We start from the raw sequence: 20,903 nt of genomic DNA, 5'->3' as shown, positions 1-20,903 counted from the left end.
TTCCAGTTGCTTTCAGTGGTTTAGGTATAACTAACTGTACTGAATGTTGGAAGCAGTAAGTGGGAAAAGTTGGCAGAAGCATATTTGTGATGTGAGCAGATCTGGGGATTAATTTTGAGGAACTGTTACAGAGCTGTTGTTATGATATGAGGACATCTGGGTCTGAGTCCCCACATGTGTGTGATTAAAGGAGAAAGATGAATATGTATCTTGAGGTTCCAGTCTGGGTCATTTCAATACAGAATTGTGTAGGTTGTGTCAGTAGCAGGACACTGAGGTCTTCTTGCCATGTGCATTGTCAGTAGTGAGGTGGGACATGAGAGCAGTCTGTAGATTAATGATAGGTTTAAAGGGTATTCTGTGAGTGTGAATGGGTTGTAAAAGAGTATGAACTGGTTGTTACATTTTAGAAGTGTGGTACTCTGTAGGGGAAGTAGGCTCCATGTTTGAGCACAGGGCAAATGCAGGTAGCACCTGTCAATTACAGCGAAGAGTGGAAATGTGTGTACTTGAGCATGGCTCAAAGAGGGCAGAGTTATGGTTGTGTGGGCATTTACCTTAACTCTGTATTTCTTGGTGTTACACCCTGACACCCCAATATTCACCACTGTCATGTAATTAGGATATGTCTTATACAAAGTATGCCTTGTGAGGTGTCATTCTAAAAGTCTTGATCTGCTGGACAGTAATATCTCGTTGGATTGTATGTGCTATCATCATGTGTGAAGTTATGAAGTTTGGCTATGTATGTGTTGCTGAAACATGTCCTGAGGTTGCAACCACACACAAGCAGCCTTTCAGGTAAGAAAGTAAAAAGGCCAAACAATGTTAATGGTTTATTGAGGAAATGCACACGAGCACAAGGATTACCCCAAGAACTGTGTACAATAGAAACCTCTCAGAGATAGCACTACACCATGGCAACCAGGTCATAGCAAAAGAGCTTTCCAGCAAGTGGGGAGAAGATATAAAAGGGGGGAAATGACATGATGGGGGGGAACCTCACTCTTCTTACAACATCACACCTGGAAACACCTGAGGAACAAAGACTGAACTGTGGGAAGTGATGGTCCCAGGCTAGAAGGATTTTTAGCCTGTGTATGAAAACCTGGAAAAGCCAAGGCAACTTGTGCCTTAAGAATCTGCCAGCCTGTTTATCACGCAGGGTGAGAATTTGCTAATTTATATCTTACCTATTTAGTATATTAAGCACAGTTTGCGATTTTTATTTACTAAGGTAATCTGCTTTGATCTGTTTGCTATCACTTAAAATTTACCTTTTGTAGTTGTTAAACTTATTTCTTGTTTATAACATAACCCAGTTTGTACAATTCATATCGGGGGGGGGGGGGGCAAGAAGCTGTGCACATCTCTCTCCACATTGAGAGAGAGGGCGAATTTTTATGAGCTTGCGCTGTGCAGATCTTCCTATACAGTGCAAGACAGTATTATTTTGGGCTTATCTCCCAAAAGATATGTGCACTTGAGTGCTGGGTGAGTCCTCTCATTCAGAGCTCACCTCAGTCTGTGTCTGCAACTGGGTATGGCCCTACCTGTCTGTGTGTGCTGCAAGAGGCCAGAAAGCCTAATTCAGCAAAACAGGGAGAGAGAATCCAGGCTGGTGGAACAGGCGAGGCTCAGTGAAACCCCAGTACATCAGGTGGCATCCTGGATAGGGGGTCCAACCCATCATGCTTGGTTTTCAGAATTTTAAGTTTTGCTGAACTGGATGTTCTGGAAGAGCACAAGTTACCACTTTAACTTTGCAAGAATTAAGTTTTTTGCCAGTTAATTTCCTAGTTTTTTAAAGAGAAAAATGTTTGTTGGTAGGAGTTAGTGGTCATTCAGGCAGGTGTAGTTCTCATCCAAGTTCACAGTTGATATGCTGCAGTGGCTAGGTAATAATCAAGAGGCATAGTTTTTTATATAGTGCTTTTCATCAGTAGGTCTCAAAGAACGTTACATCATTATTCCCATTTGGGAAAGTGAGGCACGGAGAGGTGAAGTGACTTGCCCAAGGTCACTGGGTTACCCTGGCTTTGAGAGGTATGTGTAACACAGATTTTGATCAAGCTAACTACAACCATGTTATGTGCCTTCAGCCAACACGAATTAATAAAATAGACTAGCACCTAGTTAAGAATTAATTTGAACAAACAGGGCTTCTGAAGGCAAGGTCAAACCCTTGCAGGCTTGCAGTTTCTGCTAATCAGAATGGGAGGAGGGAAGAAAGTCAATTTGAGACTGAAAGAAACCAAGTGGGTAGGAACCTTGAATTTTGGGCGTCTTTGATATAGAAACTTAATCATAAGAAGACTGTTAGGAATATTTGTTAAGTTTATTGAAGTTAGGAGAGGTAATGACCCAGTAGGGGTGACTATGAGCAGTGTGTTTTGACCGGCCATCACAGAACTGCTGAAAATTACTCAATACCCTCCCAGATTCTAGGTAATGATTTGGGATGTTCTAAACCTATTGCTTATGTCCATGTGTGCTTAAATCTTATAAATTGTAGTTTTAGATAAGAGCACGCTTACTTGTATAAATCTTTCATCAGACGGAATTGCTGTGTTCTCATTGATTTATTCCTTACACCGCCTGGAGTGAAATAGGTAAGTTACCCCTGCCTTGGGTTCTGAAAACCCTGAGTAACAACTGAGCACGCCAGTGGCAGAGCTAAGCATAATTCCAGTCCAGTGGTCTTTCCACTAGGCCATACACAAGTCTTCAGTACTCTTCCCCCTCTCTCCCCTGAAATTTTGTTACAGTGGAATGGGGATAATGGTTGTGCTTAGAAAAGTTTGCAAGTTGCTAACAGGGACAGTGAGAAATCTCATCCATGGTCTACGTCCTGAAATCATGACAGTTTTAACACATGCTTAAAGTTACTGAAACAACCATGTGAGAAAAGATGGTCTCTCTCTCTCTCTCTCTCTCCCCTTCGCCCCACCCCCATTTCCCACATGTAGTCTCCATCCCCCACCATTTCCAGCTCTCCCTCCCATCCCATTAAGCCATTAGTTGGCACTGTAGAAACCATTAACATGTAAGAAGTTGCACTTTGCGGTCTCCTGCCTTATGCAGTTGCATACGCATCATCACAGCCAATAGCTTACCAAAGGGCCGGATGCTACCTTGGTTATGTAGCCCAAGCTACATATTGCCCTCACTCCCACTACCTACCTCCAGGTGAGACGTCTACCCCTGCTTCAGCCAGGCTTCCATAGCCAAACTTCAGGTCCACCCAGGCACTTCTCCTCCAAACCAGGCTGTTCCTCCACACATTCTGGCTAGCCCCTCCACCTCCACAGGGGTGATGTGCATATTAACTATTCATTTTCTGGATTTCAGCTGTTTCAGTTTACCTTCTGACACAGAAACCCCTTGGCAAAGTCCCCTGTTCTTTGTAAATAGCTCTCACATCAGACCTGTCAAACTCATTACCTCAAACACACACAGCAGGTACTGAGAGGGATTCAGACCCTGCAGAAAGGTAAGGCTTCCTTGTATCCCAGCACATAGGTGAAAAGAGAAAATTCAGGACTAATATGCCCTCCCAGCCCTAAACCCCCTCTGCTACCCCTGATTCTCTAACCTCCCCCATGTTAGCCCCATCCTTGAGCCCCCCCAACCCTCTATCCTACCACCCATTCCTAATTAATCCCCCAGGCCCCTCCCCACAAGACCCCCGCCCCTCACTGGAGCCCTACACCCTTCTGCTCCTATTACCACCTAGTCTTGCACCCCTAATCCCAGGTGTGTAGGAATGAGGTAGGGGATGGCAGAAAGAGAAAGGAATGTCTCATGATCAAGACAGTTGAATGCTACCCTGGACAAGTGGACAATATCCATGCCTCTGAGATGCTGGGCAAATCACAAACTATACATTTCACACATGGCCACTAATTGTGTGGTGTTCATTTTCTGGATGCCTAATTTGAGATTCCAGGCTTGGCTTTGCAGAAGTGCTGAGCAATCACAGCTGCAGCCAGTAGAAGCCCTGCTTTGAACATGCAAAATGCTATATAAAGCTAAGTACTGTGAAAAATCAGGTCCTAGACATGTCATATTGGGCACTAGGGTGGATTTGATTTAAATCAAATTGATTTAAATCACTAGGCAGGAAGACTCACTTTAATCATGGATTTCTACGTAAGTGCATTCTTGTTGATTGTTATAAGGTTAATACATATTCTTCACAACTCAATGTAGGTTTCATTTTTAGAAGGTACACACTATACATTTTTAAAGTGATTTATTTTGAAAACTTTTCAGATTAGTTTTACAGTTATATCAGAAAATGAATGATTGTTTGGCTATTTCATTTACCCACTGTAATTGAAGCAGATATTTATGACTATCTCCAATTCAACAGGCTAATCAATATTTGGAGGATTTTCTTGCCATGCTGTATTAGGAGGAGAACATCACCAGACAGACATTTAAATTGTTTTATTTAACTAAAACAACATTATGTATTCTGGATTTTTTTTCTTCAACAGCAAACAATATTTTAACAAAACAAGCATATGAATTTTTGAATTTACTTAAACATTCAAGTTTTTTAAAAATCAGGTTTGTTTTAGTTAAAATTGTCTAACTAAAATAGTTACATGGAATATATATATTTTTTTAAATAAAAATTAAATTGACTGTCAGCCAGGTCAACATGAGAAACTTAAAATATTGGCTTCTGCAGCTAACTCAGTCGTCTTCATCTTCATTTTCCTGTTTGTTCATAATCTAGAAAAGAAAAACAAGCTTTCCTGCTTTTTCAGGTCCCAAAACGATTTCACAATTTGGAATGAATTAGTCCAAAGGAAGAAAATATTCTTTCTACACCAGCAGAAGAAGCTACTGCTGTTAAAAGTAAGATTATCACTTTAACAATCTTGGAATCCAAGTGCTTAAGTGACTTCCACCCCTTCACTGGTGTGACTTTCTTTAAAACATCATCAGCAAACATATATTTCTTGAATAGTTCACCCTTAACGCTGAAGTTTCTTATAGTTGCATTATGGAGGGATGATTGCTTAGTGTCCATGTCATAGCCAACTCCTCTTCTTCAGCAGTTAAGGTTTGACCCAGATACCGAGTATTGAGAATACCTGCAAGAAAATGAGCTGGAGATAGAGTTAAATTACAATCATTAAAAAAAACAAAGGGGACAAGTACTGTCATCGCATATTTCTCTTTTTAAGATCTCACGCAGTTCCTTCCAAATTTCAACAGCATCAGCAATAAAACAGCTATTTCCCCACATTTTGTTCAAGGCTACAGAAATAGGCTTCAGGGTACTCAGCATGTGTTCAACATTTCTCTTCTTAAGCCCAATGTTGAGAACTTTGGCTGTGACAGTGCCATCTGTTTTTTCACGATTTTGTTCACAAACTGTCATCAGATTAGGCCAGTTCTTGATATAGTGCTCAAAACAGTCCACTACTGAGTTCCATTGCACGTCTTGTGGGAGAGTGACCTTGGTTCCTTCCACTTTTTTCAGAGCAGCTGCTGCAAAGTGGTTGTTACAGAAGTATTTTGCAATTTCAACATTAGCCTTTATTTCTGGAACACTGAAGTCTTTGGCTAGGTGGTGCATCAAATGAGCACTGCAACCGTATGTTATTAGCTTGAGACTCTCTTCTAAATAATTTCTTATCTTGGATACATTTGCAGCATTGTCTCTGACCAAGCTGCATTCTAGATATTTGAATTTTTTTCCCCCAGAGTTTGTTATAACTTTTACTGCTACTTCTTGTAATTCTGCTGGGTGTGCATTTCCTGATGTATCAATTGTTTCTGTAAGGAAGACATTCCCTTCTTCTGTTGTCACACAAGCACATACAACAGGATCATTGTGGGACATTGCTCCACCCGTCAAGACTCAGGTTAACAATTTTACTCTCTAGACCTTTTTGCACACCGCTCAATTTCTTTCATACACTTTATCCAGCAAATTGCCTGCAACATCTGCTCTGTTGGGTGGACTGAATCCTGGTCTTAAATCACTGAACTGTGTTAATGAAGTGTGGGTTCTCAATCATACAGAAAGGAGAGTTTGTTTCATAAACAAACCAGGCAATTTTTTCATCAATTACCTCTTTTTGTAATCTGCTGGTTCGTATCACAAACTTATCTATGGTTGTTCCTGGATGATGGAGATTTTTTTTTTCCTTTTTGCTACAGGTGATATACTGTGGCTATGATATACATGATGTGACTGAAACACTATCATTGGCAGATAACTCTGAAACTATAGAAAATGATGGTGATCTTGAAGGTGGATAGTCTTCAGAATCCTGTACGTTGAGGATGGATTCTCCTAAACAAAATAAATCAATGCAGTTATTTAATTATCATACTGCTCATTTAGCATTACTCATTGCATTCACTGACACTCAGTACTACTTTAAAGGTGAAATTGTAAAAGGAAGATCTGCCTATTTCAGCTATTTTTTTTATCACTACTGCATCTAAAATGATAGTACCATAGAGTAACAACTATATTTTTTGCTCAAACATGAGAATTCAAGAATAGTCCAGAAGGAAGACAGGCAGTCCTTAAGAAAGAAGTATGAAATAAAGTTTACCAACCTGAAGATCCTGCATGTTCAGACCTGTTCCTTTCACCATCTTCAACGCAGCTTCCTCCTGAGAAGGAACACTTCTCATGATGATGTTTCATTCACGCAACCAGGCCTTGCATTTCTTTGTTGCACTGTTTGCATTTTGCACGCATGCCTGTCTTACCCACAGGTAGAGGAACTTCATTAAAATATTCCTAAACTCGGTCTCTCTTATGGCCTGCTGCCATTATAGGTTTTCCCTTCTAGTGAGAAAATGGTATGGTAGATCTCAAATCAATTAAGGCTACACTCAGAAAGACCTCAAGACATCTGGAATATGCTGCTCAAACAGTTTCACTTTTGTTTCTGCTCCGTCCCTCCCTTCTCACATTTATCTCCAGACTTCTTCTTCTCCAGATCTATTCCGCCCCCAACAATCTTCTATTCAGTGAACTTTTTGAAACTTTGCACTTTTAGAGAGAGGTAAGGGATTGACTCTGTGTACAGAAATTTGCAGAGGGACAATAGGGTTGAGGTCTTATTTCTCACCTCTACATATTTATTTATTTAAAAACATTTTTGCTGTTAACAAGCATGTTATCTCTGGACACACAAATCCACAGTTTGAGAACTGCAAAACTAAGCATTTCTGATGGTATCTTCTAGACTGAGCACTGAGTCCCATTGGGTAGATAGAAAGATTAACCTAAATAATCTATACAGAAGCCCCTGGAACCCCATAAGATTGGGCCCCTAATCCATGAACTATTGGAACTCATTTACAAAACTTTTCTTAAACATTACATGAATATATTGGCTCATACTATAGAGTTATAATTTATAATTCCTATTCCATGATGAGATATCTTTGAGCTATAATGTAGCTTAATTAAAACCATCTTTGGATAGGTTTTTTCCTCAAAGCATTTTATCAAAAAAATCTGATTTAAATAAAAAAAAATAATTTTTATCCACCCTGCTTGGCATCGAAAATTAGTCAACACTTGACTTCTCTCCCTATGCCTCAGTTCCCCATCTCTAAAATGGTTATAATACCACCTCACCAGTGTGTTCTGAAAATAAATCTGTTAATGTCTGTGAAGAACTCAAACTATAGTGATGAGTACCACAGAAAAACAAACTAAGTAGTTGATAATTCTGTACGGAAAGTAGGATTTAAACAGCATGCAGTACAGATCTAAAACCATACATTGTTCAGTGAGGAGAAAAAAAAATGAATAGCTACTTATTCAAGCCATCTTGTGTACCAAATGAAGCAGGGGCCTGTGGTTTATATAATTAAAGATCATAACACATATGCACAATGTAGCTGAGGGTTGCATACACCATTCTTATGCCTTAATAGTCTTAACACGGGTTGTGTGTATAATTTTATGTTTATGTTGCTACAAGAGTAGTGCTCTTCCATGGTCAATTGTTGAGTCTACATATAAAATTTATTTGTAAACAACTAGTCAGGGATGCTAAGAGCCAAGGAAGTAGGTTCTCTCTTCCCCCCTCTCCAGCATTAGTATAAATATCAACAAAATAATGAGAGACAGAGTTATACACTATTTTAGCTACAAGTATTTCATGTACAAAAATCCTATGTCTGCCAAGGAAGCAACAGCATATACTGTGAGAAATTAATCCATATCTCTCGTGAAAGCCAGGAGCTATGTCTCAGATCATTATTAATGGAGCCCTCTAATGAATAGGCCTTCCTTAAGAGGAAAACACACTTGATGATGATCTTAACAATTGATACCTGGTCTTGAACTTTAGGCTTTAAGGATATGTCTTCCCTGCAGAATTAACTTATATGACCGGTATTTGTGTGCAACCACTAGAGTTGGCCTGGCCTATATAAGAGCTGCCACATTGCAAACCCTAATTCCAGGTCTGTGTCCATGCTGCTGGTGCCCTCTCCCAGGTGTAGCATTGCAACATCTGCAAGTGCATCCCATGGATCTTATGCAGCACTGAAGCTAAGCCCCTCTGAGTTCTGTGTCGGTGTTAAAGTGAGACAACTTGTCAATCCTTCTGGCATACCTACACAGAATGGCCTTAACTTACAAACTTAGTAAGTAAAGTACTTGCAGTCTGGTGCACACTAGCATTTGGTCTATGGACTTCATTCAAACAAGCAGCAAGGCATGGATTCAACTGAGAATGAGGATCTGTTTGAGTAGATGGCATTAATACAACTCTCATTTCAGGAACAGGAAGCAGATGCAGGACAGGAGATGCAGTGGTGGATGATTAATCATCAGCTTTTTGCCAGAAGACAAGGGCAGGTTGTTGCTGGGAGAATGCAACAGAAGACTATATGCAAACATAGTAAAGCAAAGACAGCTGATGCAGGCTTCAGTCATGTAATTTGATCTTGTAACTCATGTTAAGACAAACTACCTTGTCTTCACTACAATTTTATCTTAACTCAAATTAACACTTTTTCCCCCCACAGTAGAGACAAGGCCTTATTCATCTATTCTGTTCTTGAACTATTGCAATGCACTCTATTGAAGGGGAAGGCTAACGTTGAAGGCATTTCAAAATGGAGATGTGTTGGGGTAAGCACATTAAACTAGTATTACATGAACTGCAAGGGGCTTTTGTCAGTTGCTTCTGCGTTAATTTAAGATATTTGTTCTAATCTATAAAAACCCTCATTTCTTCCCAAGTACTAAAATCTCTATGCACCCTACACTCACTGAAATTATATGAGAGGCAGTTGTTAAACACCTGCTGTGAATGCTTGAGGACTAGTGGATAGGCCATTTTTGGTGGAAGGTTCTAGGCTATGGCATAAGGTTCTTGAAAAGCACAAGGGGAAGATGAATTTTTATAGCTTTCACATTCCCATGCAAGGTCAAAGGGGAATAAGGTCCACATTCTAGTGGATGCTGTATAACAGAAAAGAAAATCTTTGCCATGGGAAACTTCAAACCTAAAAGGGTTATGGTATTACCTAGCAAATGGCTTATTATGAATAATTTTGTTGAATAGTCTATTAAGGAACATTTTTAACCCATGAAGTTGACATGGATTAAATCCATTTACTGTTAAATTATCACTCATTTTATTTAATGTGTGCTAACAGAGCTCTACAAAAATGAAATGCTAATTCATTGTTCCAGGGCAGGTAGGGTTTTTTTTTGTTTTTTGTTTTTAACCCTTAACAGCTTTCAAAGCCCAGACCCACCCTTAGATGATCAGCTTTTAAAGTCAAAAGAGAAAACACTTTCTTAAAATGACTAGATAATACTTTAATCCTGTATAAATGAGGTTACTCCCACATAGGGTGACCAGATGTCCTGATTTTTGGGTTTTTCTTATATAGGCTCCTATTACCCCCCACCCCAGATTTTTCACACTTGCTGTCTGGCCACCCTACTGTTTTTATGACAACAACTCCTAGTGCCTATTGCACGTGTCCTCATTTTCCAGTGACAGTACCCAAGCAAACAAAACGAACAGCCTGAGACACACACGGATACAAACAGGTATACACCAAAGTTTATGATTTTTCTATTTACAAATATTTCAGCTAAGAAAGTTAAGAAAACTACCAATTATGGCTACAATGAGACATTCAGATATATATATTAACATTGTAGGCATAAGTAAAAACCTACAATTTAATTTCCTGGTGCTAAGTATGTCTTGCTTCCTCTGGGCCTTCACTCTGCACACTTCTAGAACTCAAGCAGAACCCTTGTGGTACAGTAGTGTGCAACAGCAGTTCTGCTTTGGGAGACTTCAGACAAATAGGGCAGTTCCATAAAAGTCAGAGCACACAAATTTTCAAAGTGGTAACTATACTCCAGCAGGAGACAGGTATTCCTGTAAAAAGGGGAATACAGAATTCATGCCACGCCACCCTCCCCCTCTTTGCTTTCATTAAGCCAACGCTTTCTATCAGGGGAAGGACAGTAGTCTCCCTGGAGCTCATCAAGGCTGCTTAGCAAAATAAGAATACAAGAATAGCCTTAAACTTCATTGTGCTGGCCCAACATTGGAACTCTCAACTTCGTTTACGCTGAGTCTCAAAACAAACACTTTTGTTACTATTGACAGAGAACTTGGCATCTAAATTATACAAACCAAGCAGTTAACTCCCAAAGTCTCAAATGTCTATCAGGGAATACATTAATACATGTACAGCAAGCTCTTAGCCTTAGAGGATCTTATCAGTGTTCGTTAACAAGACACATTTAATGAGTTTGGACTACACTATTCTGTACATGAACTAAATGGGAGAAGCCCCACTGCTTAAGGCAGCGGTTCTCAACTTATTTACCATTGTGGGACCCACACATGCAGCTCTATATGCACACACACACACACACACACACACACCCTGTATGGCCCTGAGGATGTCACATGGGCCACAGTTGCGTGCTGATTAGGCCACTTGTGGCCTGCAGGTTGAGAACCAGTGGCTTAAGGTGCTGTGAACTCAGCAAACCCTTTAATATTGAAAGAGAACTCTCTCATATTTGTCAGAGATGATGAAGTTGAACAAGATGACTTTAAAAATCTATTCCAGATATAGTTTCTGTGGCAGATTATTTGGAACTTTATCATTTAATAATCAGTGTCTCAACTGTAAGACAAGACTGAGGAAGGAGCTTATAGTCTAAATAGACAAATTACACAAAAGTCAGATGTACTTGGGGAGCCAGGAGGAGACTCAAGCTATATTTATATTTGGAGTACTTTGCCAATATAAATCTGTTCTTACCAGTATTCCTATACCAGTAAAGTACTCCTAGTGTAGATGCACATCTATGCTGCCAAAACTGTACTTTCTACCAGTATATTAAGAAGTGCAGTTTTGCTAATGTAACTGTCTACATTAGGAGTTTCTGCCAGTACAGCTGTGTCAGTCAAAGATTACATTACTTCAGACCCCTGTCTGACATAGCTGTGCTAGCAGAAGCTGATACCAATATAGCTTATTCTAGTTTGGGGAAGCAAGATGAGCTATACCGCTATAGTGTCTTTTATAGATAAGTGCATGTACACTAGACCTTTTACTGGCATAACTAGGTCAGGGGGAAATAAATCAGACTCCTTACCGACAGTTATTGCTAGTAACACTTCAAGTGTAGACAAGGTGTCAAAGTGCTCTTTAAATAGCAAACATGCATAACAACTTTTTCTAAACAGTGGTATATTTGTTGAAGTAATTAATTTTAAGGAGAGATGTAAATGGAAAGGGTTAACACCTAGTATATTCCAAACACACACAAAAAAAATACATAGAAATACCATTACCAAAATAAGTCCCTGTCTACACTATTAATGTGAGAACTACTACTATAAATTAAAAAAAAAAAAAGTAATGATGAATGCATTAGTCATCTAAGGACCCATTAATTAGACCAGAAAGTTTTGCCAGAATGTAAGAGCAGTATAGGTTACTAACACAGCTATTGCACATGTTTGAGTCTGGTTTTGATCTTGGGGACTGGCAGGCAACTCCCACACCTTGAGCAACCTCACAAGAAAACCTAAGGGGAACATCAGTTTGCTTGAAACTCAGGAAGGCCCTCTTCCCAACAGGGGAGGGTTAATTGATAAGATGTTGCAACAAGATGCTGTTGCTTACTTATAAACACTAGTTCTCTTCCACCCATGGCAGGCTCTACCAATAGGCCAAGGAACTTACACAAATTTAGTATTACCTCCAACAAGTTTATACCAATTTTCTTCCAAACCTCATTTAGCTGCAGTGCACTTGTTTGATATATTTTCTGATCATTCAAATATATAGTGGCTTTCATCTTTACAAATATGACAAGGCTAATTCTCAACACATAACTTGGAGGTAAATATTCTGATCCCCATGTACAGAATCTAAGATACATCTCAGCTTAAGGCCCAAAATTTATTTTAATTTTGGGTGCTCAAATCAAGACATATAGGGTACACTGCAATCTAAGCCCAAGCTCATGCCCAAATCTGTAGAGGCTAACTTTTACAGGTGCTGAGAACCAGCAGCTCCCACTGCTTTGGTGGGAGCTGCCGGTGCTCAGCCTGGAAGTCAACCCCTAAGTGTCTCAAGTTTCAGAGTAGCAGCCGTGTTAGTCTGTATCCGCAAAAAGAACAGGAGTACTGTGGCACCTTAGAGACTAACAAATTTATTAGAGCATAAGCTTTCGTGGACTACAGCATCCGAAGAAGTGGGCTGTAGTCCACGAAAGCTTATGCTCTAATAAATTTGTTAGTCTCTAAGGTGCCACAAGTACTCCTGTTCTTTAAGTGTCTCAAGTTGATCACTCAAAAAGAGAGACAAGCAAAATTAGTGGGCATTTTGAAAATTTGTCCCAGAGTGATTTGCCCAAAGGAATGAGTGACAGAATTGAGACTATGAGGAGTCTGGTGGCACCTTAAAGACTAGCATTTATTTGGGTGTGAGCTTTTCTGGGTAAAAAATCCACTTTAGAAGAAGTTCTTCAAAAGAAGTTTTTTTACCCAGGAAAGCTTATGCCCAAATAAGTCTGTTAGTCTTTAAAATGCCACCAGATTCCTAATTGTTTTTGTGGATACAGACTAACACGGCTACCCCTCTGAGAATTGAGACTGGAGTTCCTGGCTTCAAGACCTGTGCTCAGACCACAAAGATGTTGGTATCCATATTACAGGTGCTATCTTTATAACCAGCCAGCTCTCACCGAAGTCAGAGTAGGTAAAGCTCAATCTGACATCACAACGTGCAGCTGTGGCGGCGTTACTGTCCTCACACACAGGTGAAGAAGGTGACAAGTCAGGGAGGAGGACAACAGAGAGGAGACGCCTGGTGTTTACCCCCCTCCACGTTTTGCTGTTCCAATAGGGCAGGAAGGGGAAGAAAACTCAAGCGGTGGGTGCATCAGCTGGGCAAAAACGCAGCCCTGACTCCTCCTTATATGGGATATCGGAGCAGTGGCAGGGCAATGAGAGCGTCTGACACCTGGCCCCCCTGAAGGGTTTCCGCCAGGGAAAGCCCAACCACACACGCACACACAGCCAGGCGAGCAGGAGCCAGAGAGGCGGGGCCCAATCCTGGGCGTTCGGGACCGCAGGATCGGGCCCACCGAGCAACTTCTTCTGGCCCTGGGAAGCCGGACCCGCTCTCCGCCACTAGCCCTGTCCTGCCGCGCTGCCAGAACCCCTCCCCCCGCCACGTCCTCCCCTCCCCCGGCGAGTCACCGTTCAGCTCGGGGCAGCGGCGCGCGATAGGGGCAGCTTGGCGGCCCCCTGCCCAGGACCCAGACCCCGCTTCCCTGCCCGCTCCCCACCCGACCCCGGGCGCCTCGTCCCGCCCCGCACTCACCACAGCCCCGGCCACGGCATGGACCAAGCTCTCGTAGGAGGACACCGCCGCCATGGCTGCTGCTCCTGCGGGGTCAGCCGCAAACTTCGCCGGCGACCGAGCGGGACAGGAGTCAGCGGGCGAGAAGGGGAACCCCGCTCCCGCCGCCCCGTCCTCCCGCTCCATGGCTTCCCCCGCGCACGTGATCTCTGACCCCTCCCCCTCCAGGGGCCGGGCCAGCTGCCGCCAAACCCCGCCCACTCCAATCGCCGCGCCCAGCCAGGCCCTCTTCGCGCACCGCTCGCTTTGCTCTCTGGCCCGGGCTCACGCGCTGCTGAGCCGCTGAAGCGCCGGCTAAGGCTTCCCCTTCCGCCCTCGTGCTCGTGGTCACGCGGGCTTTCAAACAGGGTTGCAGCCGTTGGGCTCAACGGCCCGAGGGTGCGCAGGGAAAGCCTGGGGGGTTCCCCACGGTCCTGCTCCCACCGAGGGTAAAGGGAGGGACATCGCCCCCGCCTCTCACTGCGATACCCCCAGCAGGGGAGAGCAGCAGCCATTTTGGGGGACCGGCTCTCCCACAACTGCTGGGAGTCGCTTGAGCTCAGCTCCTGACTGCCCACAGGGCCAGGCTCCCCCGACTTAGCTCAGTCTCTGAAAGGGGTGCCCTCAGCAGACACAGACACAAGCCATGCTCAAAACAAATGTTGGTACCCTCTGAGCGATGCCTGCCCCAACTAGAAGTGCAACCAGCCCCAGAATTGCACCCCCACAAGTTACCAACTCTCAATTTTATGATCTGCCACAATATGAAGTACTTCTTAAAAAGCCCTGCACTTGGAAGCTTATAGTTAGGTGGTATCTCAGGCTTTCATTTTAATTCTTGTGGTTGCAGAGAAGAGCTTGAAAAGCTGATCCAGGTGTGCTTTACTAGCTCGAAAAACAGAAGGCAAATAAGAGTATTAAACACAAAATGTTGGGTTTGGGGAAGGGGTTAAGCCTATTCGTTTAGGAGAAGGGGCAGATTCATGATTTTTAAGCATTTGGGTTTGGCAATGCTGAAAAAACGTTCCTGCCTTCAAGATCGGAAATTAGCTTGACCAGATTTACAGTGTCAAAGAACAGGCCACTTGTTGGAGAGCCAGGTAGGAGCAACAGTTTGTGGGATCCCTGTATAGGAGAGAGAGTTGTGGTATCAGTAAATGGGGAAGAAAGGGGAGGAAAAGGGTGCCAATTCCAGGTGTTCAAGAGTAATGAGTCAGGCTGAAAACATGAGATTTAAAAACAGTAGATGTAGGGTGTCTTATTTTGCTTTGTGTTTTTTAAACCTTTAGGATGCATGTGGTTCAGATTTTCTAGCTTTTCTCTGCAACCATGAGGACTAGATTTTTTTTTAAATGAAGCTGAGGTTTCGTCTAATCACAAGCCTCCAGGAGCTGGAGCTTTAAGAGAAGCACCAATAAATTAGTTGGCAACACCAACTGGGTGCCTTTTCCTCCTTACTTTCAAGCCAGCCGATATTCCTTTTTGCCCATGACCACCTTCCCTGTTTAGAACAAGTTATAGTAAAGGGTGGGTTGAGAGAAAACGGCATTTATGCCTCTGTATTCCCTTTTGTGCTTTGTCCCTGTCCCAATACCTTTTCCATATTTTCTAGGCTGTATTTGCAAGCCCAGCTTGTTTATTTAAAAAAAGTGTTTCCTGTTTCAAGTCCTAAATTATTTCTTACTCTTGTAGTTTTGGCTCTCTCCTCTTGTTGCCTTCATCTACACTGTCTGGTCTTACGTTCCTCTTTATATCTTTCACACTTACTTTTTTGTCTATTCCTCCCCCCTTCTCTCCTACTCCCTTTCCCATTCCCTCCTTATCTTGCTCACTCTTACTGTTGTTTTTCCACCCTGGAACAATCTCCTTTTTGTCCTCCTTACCCTGACATGATCTAATACTCACCTCTGGCATGGAAAAGAGAAGCTTAGCCACTGGCCCATGCTGCATCAACAGACACAAATTACAAACAGAGCATCTATAGACTTACCATTTGCAACAACAGCTGGAGACAGAACAAATAATATTTCAAAGACATGACTATATTTATTTGGTGAGAATCAGCTTGCTTGAGGACTTGTGCAGTGCAGGGTTCACAGGGAGGGCTTGAAGGAGACATGGCAGCAGGACTGCACTATTGAACAGGCAATTTGGGAGGTGGTCCTTGAGGCTTTCATGCTTTTATCTGTTCCACTAGCTAGCAGCTTCCTCCGGTAAACCGATCCTGTGAGATGGGAGGAGAGGAAATAAAAGAATAGGACAAATTACTTTTTGTAGAATCAGCTAAACTGCTTGTACGTTTCTATTATCTCATGACCACCAACATTCCTCCAGGTTACATGGTCGCTCACTATTCTGCAATTGACTTGAAGTTTCTCCCTGACAATCAGTCTTTCCCCTCTTCTACCAAGGAAATGTCATTAAGGAACTTTAATAAAAGTTATTTACTTTACTTTTATATGACATTGCTTCTATTTTTATTTCCCATTTCTTTTTAGTCCATTTTCACTCTTCCCATCTCTTCATTCTCTCACGTGAATAACATTCTTCCTCACCCTCTCAATTTTCTTGAATTTTTTATACAGTATTTCTTAGCACCTTATCCAAACCTCCAAAATTCCCCTTGCTTGAGGGCTCATCATAACACTGCTGCTTCCCCACTTAGAACCAGGTCCAGGGTCACCCTTTAACCAAGAACAGAAAACCAAAACACACTCACAAAACAACTTCCTGTAGCACCCAGTTCTCCAGGCTGTATATCCAAAAAGAATCTTTAAGTTGCCTTCTGACAACTTGACAAGGTAGTTTAATCAAACAGTCAACCAAGATTTCCCCTCTTAGCAGAGTGACCCCAACCCTCCTTTGGCAGGGTGGCTATAATCCCAACCCTCCTTTGTCTAGAGGAATAAAGAGAAAGATCTAATCTGTCCCCAGCCTATGATCATTCCTGACTGGAAAGGAACTCTACTCTTTCCTAGTCCACTGCACTCCGAAACAACCTCCTCGCTCATGAGGTACAGCTGTTGGGATCCAGCATCTAGCCCTCTAATAGACCACAAGTGTTAGCTCCAATCTCTGAAGTCTGACTCCTCAGGCAGTCCCAATAAGAAGGGCTTTTCTCAGCCCAGTAAAGGGGTTTAAATCCTCTCAGGGTTAAGTTATAGATAGAATGGGCTTCACAAAAGGACTTCGATACCATGATACTCAGCATTACAACACCTAACTTTTAGAAACCTAGAAAAATCACAGGAACAACACTGTGGTCCACAAAGCTGAGTTAGGGGCCTAAGCTTCCTATATGAAAGGGGAGAGAGAGGTGCTTAAGAATATGATCCACAAAAGCAAGCACTTTAGGCAGGGAGCTGCCTAAACTAGCCAATGGGAGATGCTAAGGAGAGGGATATGTGCTAAACCCCACCACTCTCTCAGAGATAGGCACCTGAGTCCAGGCTGCAGAGAGGAAACATAGCTCAGCTTAGCATTCCACCAATTGGAACCCACTTCTTGGAGTCAGGAGGCTTAGATGCCTATGCTCTTTTTTGTGGGAATGGGTTAGGAACTTGCCTCATGCCACACGAAACAGTTGGAAGAGGAGGTGGTGCTTTTGACCAACTTAACACTTTTAGCCTAGTGATTAGAGTACTTGCCTGGGATGTGGGAGAGAGAGGATGAGTTCCCCCTTCTCTATCAGACCAGTCAAAAGGATATGAACAGGCAGGGCCAGCTCCAGCGTTTTTGCCGCCCCAAGCAGCGAAAAAAAACAAAAACAAAAACAAAAAAAAAGACGCGATTGGAGGCAGCTCTATTCTTTGGTGGCAGACCTTTCCCTCTGAGAAGGACTGAGGGACATGCCACCCCTTTCAGTTGGCCACCCCAAACACCTGCTTGCTGCGCTGGTGCCTGGAGCCGGCCCTGTGAACAGGGCTCACCTAGCTACCACTGAGGCTTTGTCTACACTACAAAGTTTTGTCAGCAAAAGCTGCCTTTTGCTGACAAAACAGGGAAGGAGTACACGCTACAAAGCTACTTTTGGCGGCAAAACTCTGCTGTTTTGCTGACAAAATAAAACCACTTAAAGAAGAGGCATAAAGCTTTTTGTGGCAAAGTTAAAGCGACAAAGCATCAGTATAGACTGCTGTTTGTTTTGTCAACATAACTGGCTTCCACCAGTAGCCCACAATGCCTGTTGTGACCACTATGCTCACTGTTTTGATCTCTGCTGCCCGGTAGGTTTTCACCCCTTCCCTTTCAAAGCTCTGAGAAGTATCAGACAGATGAGCATGCTGTTCTGCTCCAGGAACAAAGAGCAAATCATTAACATGGAATGCTCCTTTTCTGACCTGTTCTAGGAACACTGGTGGCTTGCTGGGGGACAGACGACAGGACTGCTGTGCTGCTTTGACATTCCTCAGCACAGAGAGCTCACAGAGCTGCTCAGGATGCTGCTCCCGGAACTCGGAAGGAATCACAGTACCGCAGGCAGAGTGGGCTGATTCGGGAGAGACTGCTGTGCCGAGCAGAGCTGGGGGGTGTCCCCACTCCCTCTGCTTCAGGATAGGTCGGTCAGCCTGCTGTCTCCCCCACTCCAGATACACCACTCCCCTCTCCCTCCTCAGTTGAAAAAGCACCTGACAATCTACTAGGATGCCCCTGGAATGATGGGATTGAGAAACCTGCATCATGTGACGCTGTACCTGCCCCATGAGGCATTGCAAACCCTTCCCAAAGCATCCTGCGGCCAGCTGCACAGTGGGATATTACCCACAGTGCACTGCTCTGTGTTGATACAAGAGTTGCTAGTGTAGATGCACTCTGCTGACATGAGCTAGTGTGGACATGCAACAGCGGTTTTAATTAAAGTGCCTTTATTAAAGTGGCATAACTTTTGCTGACAAAACTTTGTAGTGTAGACAAGGCCTGATTTAAGGGATATTCTGATGTAGGACTCCCTCAATCTCTCCTGTTGAAGCTTATCCACAGTTAGGGTTGCCAGGTATCCGGTTTTCAACCGTAACACCCAGTTGAAAAGGGACCCTGACAGCTTCGGTCAGCACCGCTGACTGGGCCATTAAAAGTACAGGTGGCAGCACAGCAGGGCTAAGGCAGGTTGGCTAAGACTGGGAATTGCAGACAATGGGAGCTGTGGGGGTGGTGCCTGTGGGTGGGGGCAGTGTGTGGAGCCCCCTGGTCGCTCCTCCACCTGGGAGCTGGAGAGACATGTTGCCACTTCCTGGGAGCTGCCTGAGGTCAGCACTGCCCAAAGCCCGCACCCCTCACCTCCTCCTGCACCCCAACCTCCTACCCCAGCCCTGAGCCCCCTCCCGCACTCCAGCCTCCTGCCTAGGGTGACCATATTTCCCAAAGAGAAAACGGGTCACTGTGTGGGGCTAGCCTTCACCCCCCTCATCTTTCCCCCATGTGGGGCTGGTCTGAGCCATTTGTCTGAGCCTGCCCTCCCTACCCCCACCCTGCGAGGCTGGGGTCGCTGCTCGCCCAAGCCCTGCATACCCCCCACATGCAAGACTGGGGCTGCCCTCACTGTTCACTCAAGCTCTGCCTGCCCCCCACCCGAGCCCTGCCTTTGCTCCCTGCATGGGGCTGGCATCGCCGCTCACCCCTCGCATCTGACTTTTTTGACAAAAGTGGGCATTTGTCCCATTTGTTCTTGCTAACTGATCAAGGACAAATGCCCACTTTTGCCAAAAAAGTCAGGACAGTCAGAACACTGCTTAAAAAAGGGACTGTCCTCGCCAAAACAGGAAATATGGTCACCCTACCCCTGCCCCATTTCTGGCCCCACTCTAGAGCCTGCACCCCCAGCCCAGAACCTAGGGTGACCAGACAGCAAGTGTGAAAAATCGGGACAGGGGGTGGAGGGTAATAGGAACCTATTTAAGAAAAAGACCCCAAAATCAGGACTGTCCCTATAAAATCAGGACATCTGGTCACCCTACCAGAGACCCTCCCCACCCCAACCCTCTGCCCCAGGTTGGAACCTCCTCCTGCATGTTAACTCCCTCCCAGAGCCCATACCCCCCCCTCTTCCCCCAAGCCCCTCAACCCCATCCCCCAGCCAGGAGCCTCCTCCTGCACCCCAAACCCCTCATCCCTGGCCTCACCCCAGAGCCTACACCCCCAGCTGGAACCCTTACTCCCTCCCGCACTCCAACCCCCTGCCCCAGCCCAGTGAAAATGAGGGGGTGAGTGAGGGTGGGTGTGGGACAGCAAGGGACAAAAGGAGGGGAGATGGAGTGAGTGGGGGCAGGGCAAGGGTGTTAAATGTTCTGTAATTAGAAAGTTGACAACCCTACATGAGAAGTTTCCTCTGATGACACACCTGGCAGACTGTTTGAAGCTCCTATACCATGAGAAGTTTTCTTGCATCATTACCCAGGAGTGGAGTAAAATTCAGGCCGGTATAAACAGGATGCTGAACTAGAATGCAGCAGTATAGAACCTCCCCAGCTGTGTCTTTGCAACCCCAATCCCTTCCACCCATGGCAGCTGGACCTGTATTTCCAGGAGACGCTATAGATACGCTCAGGACTTAATATCAACACAGGCCATGCAGTGGATTTGTTTCCTAAACCAGTCTTTAAGTGTTGACTGCTTCTAAAAATGCTATCTTGCTTGAGAAAAAGCCAAGTTATGTGACTCCACAACTGTGCTTGTCCCACTCCTGCAGCTCTTGGTTTGGAGTACTGTAATAATCCCTATTTTGCACATATGCAGCAGTATACACCACTATAAGTCACCACTTGCATGTTTAAAACATTTTCTTCCCTGCTTGGAATCGGTCTTGGACAGCATGTGCATGAGGGGAAGAGAGCAGAACGGGACAATTCTTTTGCCCTCAAAGTGAAGCAACAATATGCATTGCATAAAAAGTCCAGTCTCCAGCATGCAACATCTCCCACTCCAGCAAGAGAGTGGTCCCACACAGGTAAGGACAGCCCCCTTTTCTCATATTCTCCCACCCATAACACTAATGAGTCACT

At 43.9% G+C, this 20,903-nt stretch overlaps 1 protein-coding gene across 2 annotated transcripts in view; it reads right to left on the bottom strand.

Moving 5' to 3' along the window:
* SLC25A17 (solute carrier family 25 member 17) overlaps positions 1-14,074 on the bottom strand; it is a gene marked incomplete at its 3' end in the record, with an annotated part of 36,393 nt that extends 22,319 nt beyond the window's left edge. For both annotated transcript variants that reach the window (XM_034775834.1, XM_034775841.1), the window contains 1 exon segment: positions 13,888-14,074. In XM_034775834.1, coding sequence (XP_034631725.1) covers positions 13,888-14,052 — 165 coding nt within the window.
* Between the last annotated feature and the right edge of the window lie 6,829 nt (positions 14,075-20,903).

Source organism: Trachemys scripta, chromosome 1, assembly GCF_013100865.1.
Source record: "Trachemys scripta elegans isolate TJP31775 chromosome 1, CAS_Tse_1.0, whole genome shotgun sequence".
Taxonomy (NCBI): domain Eukaryota; kingdom Metazoa; phylum Chordata; order Testudines; family Emydidae; genus Trachemys; species Trachemys scripta.
This window is presented reverse-complemented; position numbering and strand designations above follow the sequence as displayed.